Here is a 13,919-nt window from a genome sequence, read left to right as displayed (position 1 = left end):
ATCCGCCTGCCTCTGCCTCCCAAGTGCTGGGATTAAAGGTGTGCGCCACCATGCCCGGCTGTCCTGGAAATCTTGACCCAGCTGATGATCGGAGCGCCTTAACTGGACTTGGGAGAGAAGTACTCTTTCCCTTCCCATGTCCCTCAACTTTGCATCGTTCTCTACTGCTCTATATTTGCTGCCTAAACTATTTAAATAAACTATACTCTTTACTTTTATCTTGAGGGGATTGTCATTTTCGGGTTACTATTGTTTGCCTGGGCAGAACAGCTAAAGCAAGGGATACACTAAGCAATTTAACGTTAGTTTTGTTTTTTTAATCTTGGGTGTGAATGCCCTTGGAGCTGGTTTTCTGCTTCCAACTCGTGTCATCAGGGTTGGCATCAAGAGTCTTCACCCACTCAACTATCCGCCGGGTAAAGCCTTAGTTCTTGAAGGAATGACTGGGTGACATAGAGTGTGGTGTGTCCGGGGTGCAGCTTGGCTGACATGCTACAGAGAATCCTGGGGAGGTACTGGCTCAGACACCGCCATCCCAGGCGCCAAGGTAGGGCTGCATCTAACACTAATTTACAGCCGCCTCCTGAGGACCATAAAAGAACGCGGTCCAACCAGGCACGACGCCACTGCGCAGTCGCAGGAGCTAGTTGGGAAGTTGCGTAGCTCTGCCGCAGGGAGGATCCGCGCAGGCGTACAGAGAGTTGGCGACACTGGTCGCGCTCCAGCCCGCGCTTCCGGCGCCGGGCCTGTGGCTTTCCGCAGTCCCGCGTGTATTTACCTCGCACTCCTCATCCGCTGCTAGGCAACCGGCCGGCCAAGCTGCCTGCCTTGCGCCTGCGTCGGGCGTCTGTCTTCCGCCCGTAGCTGGCGCCATCATGCTGCTGCCTGTGTTCACCCTGAAACTGCGCCACAAAATCAGCCCCCGCATGGTGGCCATAGGGCGCTACGACGGGACTCACCCGTGCTTGGCGGCCGCCACCCAAGCGGGCAAGGTAACCGCTCCCACCCGGACTCCTGCCTCCTCCAGATCCCGCCCTTCACGCTGCTCCGCCCCCTGCCCGCATTGCCTGGCAACCGGTCGCTACTGTCCTTGGCTTCAGTCCTATCAATGTGGGGTTTCAAAGAACAGCTTCGTAGCAGTGACTTTTTTTTTTTTTTTTTTTATCACCAGGTTCTCAGTGTTGGACAGTATTGAGGACAGATCAGGAGCTTAGGGAAAAGAAGTCTCAAGAAGGAGAGCTGGTCCAGGAGTAGCAGCGATTGCTGACTCCAGATTCATGCCCAGGGCCTCTGCTTGCCTCCTGGAGTCTTTTCCACATTTGCCTCTTGACAGTGGAGGAAAGGGGTGGGGTGGGGACACCAACCCCAATATTAAATTCAGATTGTAGTTTTGGTTCTTGATCACGTACATTCAGATCTTTCCCCCATAACTTAAGTATTCATTAAATGATTATTATGAGCCACATACTGAGAAAGGTGTCAGGGTCACAGATTTTAAAAAAAAAAAATCATTGAATATTCACTTTTACATTTAACACTTTTTTCATGCTAGATTTTGGGGACTTGGAGATAAAATGAGGTTGATATTTTTTAGAAAGCATGTAGAAAGGCCACAGACAATGCACATCAAGGCCCTGTGTATGGATGGATGCATGCTCAAAATACAAGGACCATAGTGAGTTCATAAATACAACTTCTAACAGGTACAAAGCCTTATATATTAATTCTCTCAGCATCATTGCTATAAGGCCGCAAATACTAAAGTAACACAGGTGTCGTGGATTCTTGCTTTTCTGATTTCTAATTTCATAACCTTCAGCATTGAACAAATAGCAGCCTCAAGAGGGTTATGGGAAGTAGTCCCTAATTTTTAGGGGCTGTTAATTTCTTTTTGCTATTCCCACTTTACTGATTAGAAACCGTTCAAAGAGGTTCAGTTTAGTGTCTGAGATTGCCCAACGAGAAAGTTCTGGAAAGGAAGCTGTATGTGGTAGCTCACACCAGTAATCCCAGTGCAAGGGTCTGAGAGGCAGGAAGATTACCTCCAGTTTGAGGTCAACTTGGGCTACAGATCGAGACCCAGTTTGGAAACAAAAAAAAAAAAAAAAGGTGTGAAAGTGAGATTGAATTCTTGTTGTTAGACTCAGCAGGGATGCCAGGTACACAATCGCATTTGTGTAAGGCGTTTTCAAGACACTTGCATGTGTGTTGAATGTTACCTTATATGCTATTTCTAGGGTTCCATAGCAGGAACATAAGGATTCATTTAAATAGGTTATGATTTCATAAACTGGTATGATGAAGTAAAATGCTAAACATTGGTCCTGCTGTGTGATGCTACTAACAGTCCTGATGGAGTGCTATCCACTTGTTATTTTATCTGTTCAAGAGATTGGGATCATAAGTTCAAAGCTAGCCTGGGCAACATAGGAAGACTCTGTCTCAAAATTAAAATTTTAGAAGAAGGGGGAGTTCTTTGTCCAGTTGTTCCTTGAATTAAGGCACTGCTAAGCCTGATGCCCCGAGTTCTGCCCTAGGGACACACAATGTGGAGAGAGATCGGACTCTTGTACGTTGTGGTCATCTGACCTTCACTTGTGTGCTGTAGAGCCTGAACACACACACATACACAGGCACGCACACTCAAATAGTAATATTAAAAAGGCTGATGATGTAACTCAGTGGTAGAATGCTTGCCTACCCCCATCCCAGGCACTGACAAACATCCAAAAGAAGTTCACATCCACATATGCATATGTGCGTATACATGCTCATAGAACGGAGTGCTGTGGCAATATAACAGGCTAAAGATATGCCACTGGTGTTGCCTTAACCCCTAATTTGAGGTGCAATCCTGTGCTGGGCACTTTTCTTAACTCTGCAGATACTGTGGTAAATGAAATTTCACCTCTAGAGCTTACATTTGAGAGAGTACCAGATAGTAAGCAGGGTGTGTATGTGATGTGTACATGATATATCATGTTAGAATATGTAATATGATATGAACTGTATATGGTATAGACACACTGATACATACATTTAAATTATGCACATACTATGTATGTTCTTAAGAGAAAAGAATAGTATTCAGATTGGCTGGTTGAGAAGGTGATCAGAAAGGTCACTGGTAGCATTTGTTTGGAGGTTCGAAAGAAATGGAAAAACAAGCCTGTAGATATGTGGGCTTACTGTAGAAGGGTCAGGAAGTGCAAGGTTGGTGTGATCCAGAACACAGACTGTGGGGCCAGAGTTAAAGGCTGAGGTCACGAGCCTTGTTAGGTATCTTGTTCTTGTTGTTTGTCTTGCTTTTGGTCTGTATGGTAGAGAGAATGATCTGTGATAGTGAACGTTCAGATTGAAAGGAGTAGATTGAAACATGTAGCAAGCAAAAGTAAAGAAAAAATTAGTGGATAGCAGATAAGGTAGGAACAGCAGATAGGCAGCAAAGCATCCTGGAACCAGGAAGCCACAGCATCCAGCAGCTCTGACTGGAGCAGCCTGAGGAAGAAAGCAAACAGAGGTACCACTGCCAAGTTACATTTTGGAGCTGCTGTAAAGGCATTATGACTGGTGTAAAAGCAACTGTGTTTGCCTGATGTAATTGTCCTCTCCAAGGGTTGCTGCCTCCATTTGCTAGCCCAGGTCTAGTCCTGGAAGCTTCTAGCCTCTGCACAATCTTATCTAGGCCTAGAATGTTTCAGCCTCTGAGACATACTGATGGATAAGCTGACTCTTTCTAGTTCTTTCTGAATTCTTGTTGGCTGGGTCAACTCAAGTGTTCTTGCTTAAACTCTTCTCAAAGCTGACTGATTCAATCCAGCTTCTCTCTCTGCCAGCCTCTCTTGAATTGTTTTTCTTTGCCTTGTATGAACTTTGGCAGTGCGTCCTACTTTTCTGGCGACTTCTCATTCTCTGGCTCATTCTGTCTTCGCCTGTGTCTAGCGGTTCTCTCTCTGCACGCCGTCTCTGCATCACTGTCCCAGGAAAGCTGCGTCTTCTTTCTCCGCACTGCTCTTAGGTGGCTTCCCTTCCCTCTCTGTTCTCTGGGCGTATCCTAGTACGTCAAGTCTTTCTCTGATTTGTCACTTTCTCTGCCTCTCAATCACTCTCAAACATGGCTACTTCTTTCTGTAAACTACCTTTACCTTCATTGTTTGGGATTAAAGGTATAAGCTAAGGGCTGAGCCGCACCACAACTAGAAATAGTTTTGCTTTGTTTTGTTTTTTGTTTTTCCAGTAAATAACACAACCTCAGGGTTCACAGGTGTAGTCAAATATCCTGCAGCAGAACTGGGGAAGCCCTACTGGATCAGTCATACTGGTCTTCTCATCTGGGCAGACAAGAAACCAAAAAACCAAGAAAGTAAACCTGGTTCACTGGTGAAGTGGCTCAGCAGGTAGCGCTTTGATCCCCAGAACTCACATCTCAGAATGAGAGAGTGAAACCCACAGATTGTCCTTTGATCTCCACACACATGTCATGGCTCATGCACACATAAAGCTTTAAAAAATGGGAACATTTTATCATCCGTATAAAACGTAAACAGAGTCTTTAAAAGCACACATTCCATCTGGGAGTGGTGGCTTGTGCCAGTATACTTAGAGAGGCAGAGATGGGGGGGATTATCAAAAGGTGGAGGCCAAAACCAAACTAACAAACCAAACAAAAAACACAGAACAAGCAAGCAAACAAACAAACAAACCCCCCCAAACACATTGCAGCCAGGTCTGACAACCCAGGCCCGTGCTCTTAGCTACTCAGTAAGCAGAGGCATGGGCTGTAGAGCAAGACCCTGTCTCAAAAATGAAAAAGGTCTAGGGATGTAGCTCACTGGTAGGGTGCTTGCCTCGCATGGTTAAGGCCCCAGGTTCAATCCTCAGTACTGCAAATAGGGTAAAAGCAGACCAGGATTCCCAGGTGAAGCTAGAGCTGGCCCTGCTCGCTGCTACCCCATGTGTAGAAGCAGACATTCATCATTACATCCAGACTGGGCCTTGGCCTGACAAGGATATTTTATTTATTGAAAAAAATTTTCATAGTATATTTCTGATCATGTTTTTCCTCTCCCCCAACTCCTCACAGATCCTCCCTACCTCCCCATCCAACCAAAAAAACAAACATAATCCCAAGCACGGCCCCCAAATAAACAAGGGAAAAAAAACTAAAGAAAGCAGTATGAGAGGAAAAAAGTCAACAAAAATATCATTGGTCAAAAAAATATTTTGTGTTGGCATCTACTCCTGGACATGGGTTCTGCTCTGGGGTGTGGTAAGTGTACCCAGGGAGACTCCATTGGAGAAAACTAATTTATTTATTTTTTTGCAAGTTGGCATCAATTGTAGATAGCTTCTTGGTTAGGGGTGGAAGCCCATGTCTACTTACCACTCTCAGCATTGAGATCCCATCTGGCATGAATTTGTGTAGGCTCTCTGAATGCTGCCCCAGTCTGTGAATTCATACACACCAGCCCTGTTGTGTCCGAAGAAGTCACAATAGTACTTGATTTTTCCCTTAGGCCCATGACCTATCCAGTCTCGGGCATTTGGCCACTTGAGCAGAGTCAGACGTGGGTCCCATTCCGTGGAATGGATCTTTTTATTATTATTATTATTATTATTATTATTTTGTAATTATATTTATATACAGAAACTTAGTGTACATTTAACCTAGTTTAGTGGCGAGTTCTTTAGCCTTTGCCTTTTCCAGCTTGGCAATACGAGCCACAAACTTAGGACCCAGGATGTTACCTCCCCAGTTGGGGGCAGATTTTGTCATATCTGTCATTATAATTGGTCCTAATGGCTTCCACCAGCTTAACCAGAGCGCTTTTGTCTTCTGAGATAACTTGTGTGAAGGCAACAGTGGTGCATGTCTTCCTGTGGACCAGGCGCCCCAGCCTGGCCTTCCCCTTGATGATGCAATAGGGCACCCCCATCTTTCGACACCGGGCAGGCAGGAAAACCACCAGCTCAATGGGGTCTACCTCATGGGCAGTCACTACCAACTGAGCCTTCTTGTTCTCCACCAATGTGGTGACATACTGACTCCTGCTCGGAGGTCAGGTGGTCTCTTACTTGGGACATCGCCTTTGCCAGCAGCTTTCTTCTCAGCACGGGCCAGTGGCCTTTGCTTCTTCTCTTGCTTTGTCTCTGGCCTGTGCTTGTGGGCAAGCTTAAGCAGCTGAGTAGCTGTTTGCCTGTGCAGGGCCTGGGTGAACTGGTTAATGGCAGGAGGTACTTTGAGCCACTCAAAGAGGATGACTCTTTGCCACTGCAGCCTGATGTAGCGGGGGCCATTTGACAAAGCATGTTAGATCTCTTTTGGGCTGGATGTCCTGCCCAATGCCAAAGTTGTTGGGCCTTTTTTCAAACAAAGGATTGACCACCTTTTTGACTTCCTGTTTCTTGACGATGGCAGGGGCCCTGGGGCCACCTTCTTCTGCTCTTCTCCTTGGCCTTCTTTCCTTTGGGCACCTTGCTTGGCTGGAGGAGAGAGAAAGAAGAGGGAACTGTGGGTGATGAGTCCCATGGAATGGATCTTAAATTCAGTGGGAGGTGGGTTCCTCCCTCAGCGTTTGCCTCTCTATTGCACTGGCGTATGTCGCAGGTAGGTCATCTCTGTCCATCTCGGACTTTGTGGCCAGGGTGATGGCCACCTTCCTGGTACTGTGCAGAGGACTTTCTGTTATCCTGGATGCTAGTCAGTAGGGTCCAGCTTCTCGTTAGGCACCGGCTCAGCTTCAAGTTAGACTATAGAAGTAAGTATTGTCTTCAATAGCAGAAGTTCCTTTGTTTTGTTTGTCTTTAAAACATACTTTATGCATAGCAATACAGTTTACATATGAAATAGCACTATAATAGAATGGTCCAGTATAGCTCCAAATAGAAGTTAAAAAAGGAAACATTTCAGGTTACAATGACAAAAAAAACCAACCCCCCCCCCAAAAAAAAAGACTATTTCTAGCTGGGTCATTGTGAGAGATGTATTGAGTGACTAGTCACATCCAGTTCCTGCTGCACTGAGGGCAGTGAACTCAGAGCAGGTCCCGTCACGGCTCAAAGGATTAACATGGTGGATTCTTGGATTCTTCTGAATGTAAAGAAATGGTTCTTGCTAATTCAGTACATAGAATGTTGAATTCACAGATTCTTCTCTCTCTCTCTCTCTCTCTCTCTCTCTCTCTCTCTCTCTCTCTGTGTCTCTGTCTCTCTCACACACACTTCAATGGAATTGAAACTAGGAGAAGTATGCATATCCTGTTTCACAACTCTGTCTTTTACCTGTATTCTGTCCCCCCCCTTTTTAAAGATTTATTTATTTTATGTATGTGAGTACATTGTTGTCTTCAGACACACCAGCAGAGGGCATCAGATCTCATTACAGATGGTTGTGAGCCACCATGTGGTTGCTGGGAATTGAACTCAGAACCTTTGAAAGAGCAGTCAGTGCTCTTAACCACTGAGCCATCTCTCCAGCCCTATTCTGCTTGCTCTCTCTCTCTCTCTCTCTCTCTCTCTCTCTCTCTCTCTCTCTCTCTCTCATTTTTTTCTTTTTTTCTTTTTGAGACAGGGTTTCTCTGTGTAGCCCTGGCTGTCCTGGAACTCACTTTGTAGATCAGGCTGGCCTCGAACTCAGAAATCCGCCTGCCTCTGCCTCCTGAGTGCTGGGATTAAAGGCATGTGCCACCACTGCCCGGCTATTCTGCCCTTTCTTATAGCCTAATATTATTCTCTGTTGATCTTCTTTCTAAATTTTAGACTGTACCTACTTACACCTGTTTGTATATATACATAATACGCTAGAATCCACATATGAGGGAGAACATACAATCTTTTCTTAAGTTTGGATCATCTTGCTTAGTGTTATTCTTGAAGGAATAGAGAGTGTTTTCTTAAAAGATGAACACTGAATTTTCTCTTGGGGATGTTTTTTCTCCTACTGTAGAGCTGGGTTATCAGTGTCTTTCTTAGCTAGCACAATGCCCTGCCACCCACTTCTATTCTTTTGAAAGCAATAGTCTGTTTGTAGGCCTCTCTAGGGTCTCTTTCCATACGGGGTCTGACACTGGCACATCTTGTTGCTTTTGGCATAAACTTGACTCTTCCATTCCAGACTTGGGGACATATGAGCTACTTCCCTTCCTGTTCTTCTCAGTGTCTAATTTCTAGAAGACTTTAAGAACCCCTTTGTTTAGAGATATTACAAAATGAAGTGTGATGTGACTCCTGCCATGCATGGTCTGGTCACACCAGGCTACTTGTTTGAGCCCTGTCACTTGCAATCAGGCAGGACTTACCTCTTCTTTTTTTTTTTTTTTTAAAGATTTATTTATTTATTTATTTATTTATTTATTTATTTATTTATTATGTGTAAGTACACTGTAGCTGTCTTCAGACACACCAGAAGAGGGTGTCAGATCTCATTGTGGGTGGTTGTGCGCCACCATGTGGTTGCTGGGATTTGAACTCAGGACCTTTGGAAGAGCAGTCAGTGCTCTTACCCGTTGAGCCATCTCGCCAGCCCGACTTACCTCTTCTGAGCATAAGTCCGATCAAGTTTAGTGTTTATAAGAACTTGTAAAATATCACACAGATGAGAACATTAAACAGAATTCACTTGCTGCGCACATTTTCTTCATGTTTCCTGGTTAGTCTTTTGAATATATTTTATTTTATTTTAAGATTGATTTATTTAGTATGCATACAGTGTGTATGTATGCCTATATGCCAGAAGAGGGCACCAGATCTCATTACAGATGATTATGAGCCACCATGTCATTGCTGGGAATTGAACTCAGGACTTCTGGAAGAGCAGTCAGTACTCTTTAACTTCTGAGCCATCTCTCCAGCACCCTTGCATATATTATAAATGAATGAATTTGTGCATGCGACTGTGTGCACGGCGCCATAGTGTGTGTTTGGAGGTCAGTGGAGGCCAGTTCTCTGTAAGTCAGTTCTCTCCTTCTGCCGCTTGGGTCCTTGGGATCAAATGCAGGTTTCCTGGCAAACTCTCTTGCTGCTTAGCTCTCTTGCTGGCCCCACTTTTTTCTACAATATTATTTTTCTTAAACTTATTTGCATAGGTTATAATTTAAAATTAATGCAGTATGTATCCCAAGGGAATGAAATATTTAAAACGAGGACCCAGGGATTTCCAGTTTAGTGTTTCTCATTCCTTCTTCTGTCGTGATTATCATTTAAAGGTTATATTTGTTTTAAGATGGGGGCTGGAGAGATGGCTCAGCGGTTAAGGACACCGACTGCTCTTCTTAAAGATCATGAGTTCAAATCCCAGCAACCACATGATGGCTCACAACCATCCGTAATGAGATCGGATGCCCTCTTCTGGGGTGTCTGAAGACAGCTATAGTGTACTTACATATAATAATAATAATAATAATAATAATAATAATAATAATAATAATACTGGGCATAGTTGTAAACACTTTTAATCTCAGCACTTGGGAGGCAGAGGTAGGCTGATCTCTGAGTTCATGGCCAGTCTATTTCGCATGAGTCCCAGGGCATCCAGGGCTACACAGGGAAACCCTGTCTCAAGGTAGTAAAAGTTTTCTCACTGAGGGAGCTGGAGTGGTAACTCAGGGGTTAATAGTTTCACTCTATTGCAGAAAACTGGAGTTTGGTTTCAGCACATCATCACCTCATAGCCACCTGTGACTCTAGCTCTCCATGCCTTCTTTTGGCTGCCATGGGTGCCCACACACGTGTGTACACAGAGGCATAGAAGCAGACACATTATTAGCAAAAGTAAGATCCTAAGAAGCAGTCTCTCCAAAGCTGTACATCCCCCTTTTACTGCAGCTCCTAGAAGCCACGGCCCCCCAGTTCCCTATGTTGGAAGCAGTGTCACGGCACCTGGGAAGCCATTTACTGATTTAACGCCATTTTCCCAGGCGAAACTCAGGGAAGTTCGAGTGCTGGGTGAAGACTGTGTTTATGATACTCACAGATACAACTGTTGAGTTTCTGACCTTGGGGCTAATTTTAATTCTTGGTCTTACTAGTAGAGACTAAAACAGTGTTCAAGAATTTGATTTATATGACACATTTTAAGCTTGTGAAACACATTAAACTCAGAGATCATTTTACGGGTTGGGAAGGGAATTTATTTGGGGCTGGAGTAGAGGATACTGAGGAAGTGCATGTTCTGGTTCCCGAGATCATGTGCTGTATAGCATCAGCACCGAAGCTCGGGTCAGCTTCCTGTACCTAACACTAGGAACGGTCCACATGCTTGCTTGCACGGTCTGGTAGGGAGCACGCGTGTCTTCCTCGTAAGCGGCAGTTAGAGCTTGATCTTCACTTCCACCGAAGGGCTAAGAACCACTGGATTTCCATAATCCACAAAGGTTGAAAGTGGACTAACATAGAACTGTGTGTGCCTAGCTTTTCTTAGTTTTTGCTTTAGTTTATTTGTTTGAGACAGGGTTTTCCTGTGTGTCCTGGCTGTCCTGGAACTCACTTATATGATGGACCAGGCTGGCCTCGAACTCACAGAGATCTGACTGCTTCTTCCTCTCGAGTGCTGGGATCAAAGGTGTGTGCCACCAGGTCTAGCCTTGCATGGGTATCTTAAGCTCTATAGATTAAGGTGATTGCTTGTTATTGTTGGTATTTTCTAACCATTTTTTAAATTTTTTAAAAATGTAAAAAGTAAGATGTGAATTTGGCATTTTTTGGATGTTTTAGGGAATTAATTGTTTTGTTTTTCAGGTTTTCATTCACAACCCTCACACGCGGAGCCAGCATTTTAATGCTTCCAGAGTGTTCCAGAGCCCTCTGGAGTCTGACGTCTCTCTGCTCAACATTAACCAGACGGTCAGCTGCCTGGGTGCGGGAGTCTTGAACCCTGAGCTTGGCTATGATACTCTTTTAGTGGGGACACAGACCAGTCTCTTGGCGTACGACATCTACAATAATTCAGATTTGTTCTACAGAGAGGCAAGTATACCCTTCCTTGGCCTACAGGGCTCCATTGCTCAGTAATGCCCACGGTCTTGTTCTTTGCTTGTTAGTTTTTGTCAGACAAGGTTTTTTTTGTTGTTGTTGTTGGTGTTGGGGGTTTAACTTAGAGCCTTGGGTGTGCATACAAGTTAAGTGTTCTGTTACTGAGCTGCTGGTCCAGCCTTGTCGCTGTGTTTGAAGGTGTTTGTTGGGGTGATTTCTTTTTGGTTGTTGAAGCAGGCAAGCAGTGGGGAGCTCAGCTTCACTTCTGTTTAGGGCATTTGTAGTCTATCTGTGGGGTTATGGTTGTTAAACATTTGGTGACAGCACATGTATCTGTGACACCATCTGTCCAGATCTTTTAGGAATCCAGCAAACAGTTCTTCTGTGGCCTTGCATTAAGCCCCAACGCTTGGTGGAGGTCCTTACTGTAGCCCGTGGTCTACAAGCTGCTACAGACTTAGTGCCTGAGCTATCTCTTACTGTCTACTATAGGAAAAAATAGGGAAGAAATCGTTTTGTAAATCACCTATAGACAAAGAGTATTTGAATTAATTCACAAGGATTGTGTGTGTGTTTGTGTGTGTGTGTAATTGTGTGTGTGTGGTATGAGTGTGTGTGTGGTATGAGTGTGTGTGTGTGTGTGTGTGTGTGTGTGTGTGTGGATGTGTATTAGGTCTCACTGTTGCCTAGGCGGCTCTTGAGCTTGTGATCCTCCTTTTTCAGTCTCCTGAGTGCTGGGATTGTAGACATAGACCAACTATGCCTAGCTATAGAGTTTGTTCCTTTTTTAAAAAGTATATATGAGTTAAAAAATGGAAAAGTTCTTTTTAAAATACTTTTTATTTTTTAAAAATTTTCTACATTTATACAATCTATGTTGATCATATCTTCCCTTTACCCCTCTGGCCTCCGTGACACAAATCCCTACCACCTTTTTATCTCCTTTGGTTATTTATTTATTTATTTATTTATTTATTTTGGTTGTCTATTTTTAAATGACACTCAGAGTCCAATTAATGCTTCGAATATGCACATTGGTGTGGGGCCTTTCCATCGGAGTGTGGCAACTCATCAGTGGCCATACCCCAAGGAAAAGTGTCTCTCCCTCTCCCAACAGCTGTCAATAGAGTCTCAGTTAGGGGATAACAAATTTTCTTACAAAATGGAATCATAGTATATGATACCCCCAACCCCATATTAACAGTATAATTCAAATTTTATACACTTTTTTTTTAGTTCACCTAAAATGTCCCATTAATTAGTTTGGAACTTTGCAGAATTTTTGGAACATTCATTACAATTAGTTTTAAACATTTTTTATCACTTCCAAAAGAAACTCCATTCCCCAAAACAGGCATCTTCATTACCCTATTAGCTTCTGGCTTTAGGCAGCCTTCATGAATATTGAGCTGTGTGTGTTTTGTGACTGACATGTTTCCCAGGCTAGCCCACCCTGTAGCATGTGTTGGTGTTGGTGTATGTGTTGGTGTATGGCAGATAATAGGCTGTTAGACATATATATATGTTAGACATATATGTCGGGTTCTTTTCTTTTTTGTTTTGTTTTGGTTTTGGTTTTTCAAGACAGGATTTCTCTGTGTAGCCCTGGCTGTCCTGGAACTCACTCTGTAGACCAGGCTGGCCTTGAACTCAAAAATCCACCTGCCTCTGCCTCCCAAGTGCTAGAATTAAAGGTGTGTGCCACCACTGCCTGGCTTTTTATTTTTTATTTTTTATTCATGAGTTAATGGACCATCTACCCCTGGCTATTTCGGATGACTTTTTCAGTCAGGAATAGGTACTGTATGTTTGAAACTCTAGCACTCCAGAGCTGAGTGAGGAGGACTGTAAGTTTGAAGGTAGGCTGGACTACATAGTAAATTTAAGGCCAGTCTAGGCTACAAAGCAAGATGCTGCTGTCTCGATAATACAAAATCTAAAAGTGCATATCTGCCCGCACTCATGCAGACAAACACACATAAGTAAAACACATGAATTTGGGGGGCTGGAGAAATGACTCAGTGGTTAAGAGCACTGGCTGCTCTTCCAGAGGCCCTGAGTTCAATTCCCAGCAACTACATGGTAGCTCACAACCATCTGTAATGGGATCTGATACCCTCTTCTGGTGTGTCTGAAGACAGCTACAGTGTGCTTCCATACATGAAATAAATAATTATTTTTAAAAACTGTGAATTTTAAAAATTAAAAGCTAGAGCTCAGAGAGTCTGTGGAAAAATAGGGGATAGAAGCGAGCAAGTTAGAGGGGTCAAGGACACCACAAGAAGATCTACAGAGTCAACTAACCTGGGGCCATGGGGGCTCACAGAGCCTGGGCCAGCAACCAGGGAGAGTGCAGGAGCCAGACCTAGACACCCTACACATTTGTAACAAATGTATACTTTGGTCTTCATGAGAGTTCCCTAATAAGTGCGGTGGGAAATGATTTACTGTCATTGTTTACGTTTCATTGCTACCAACGCTCCCTTTCTACTGGATTTCTTATTTACTGAGCCCTGGATTATCTAAACCATGCATTATAGCAGCTTAGTGTGAGAGCTGGACTCCATATGTGCCCAAGATCCGGACTTGGTCTTGTCTGGGCCACAGCATGGGCTCTAGAGAAGCCTAGCCACTCTTGTAGGAGACAGGGCAGAGCCAGATGAATATCTGGAAGAAGCACTGATACACACACACACACACACACACACACACACACACACACACACACAGTGTGCCTGTATATCCCTAAGTCCTGTTTCTTTTTTCTTAGGTCTCAGATGGGGCAAATGCCATTGTGCTGGGGACCCTGGGAGACATTGCCCCGCCTCTTGCAATCATCGGTGGGAACTGTGCTCTTCAGGGTTTCGATCACGAAGGAAATGATCTCTTTTGGACGGTATGAGGAAGTAAACATTTTGGTACTCAAAGCATTTCTACTTTTAATTTTTTAG

At 44.0% G+C, this 13,919-nt stretch overlaps 1 protein-coding gene across 1 annotated transcript in view; it reads left to right on the top strand.

Annotated features, from left to right (window-relative positions):
- Positions 1 to 416: 416 nt before the first annotated feature.
- The window catches only part of Bbs2 (Bardet-Biedl syndrome 2), a 35,764-nt gene continuing 22,261 nt past the window's right edge, over positions 417 to 13,919 (top strand). The window contains exons 1-3 of the mRNA XM_021220354.1: positions 417 to 992; positions 10,735 to 10,962; positions 13,739 to 13,864. Of these exons, the coding sequence (XP_021076013.1) occupies positions 876 to 992; positions 10,735 to 10,962; positions 13,739 to 13,864 (471 nt within the window). The 5' untranslated portion in view covers positions 417 to 875. The remainder of the gene's footprint in view (positions 993 to 10,734; positions 10,963 to 13,738; positions 13,865 to 13,919) is intronic.

The sequence above is a fragment of the Mus pahari genome, chromosome 20 (genome assembly GCF_900095145.1).
Source record: "Mus pahari chromosome 20, PAHARI_EIJ_v1.1, whole genome shotgun sequence".
NCBI lineage: Eukaryota > Metazoa > Chordata > Mammalia > Rodentia > Muridae > Mus > Mus pahari.
This window is presented reverse-complemented; position numbering and strand designations above follow the sequence as displayed.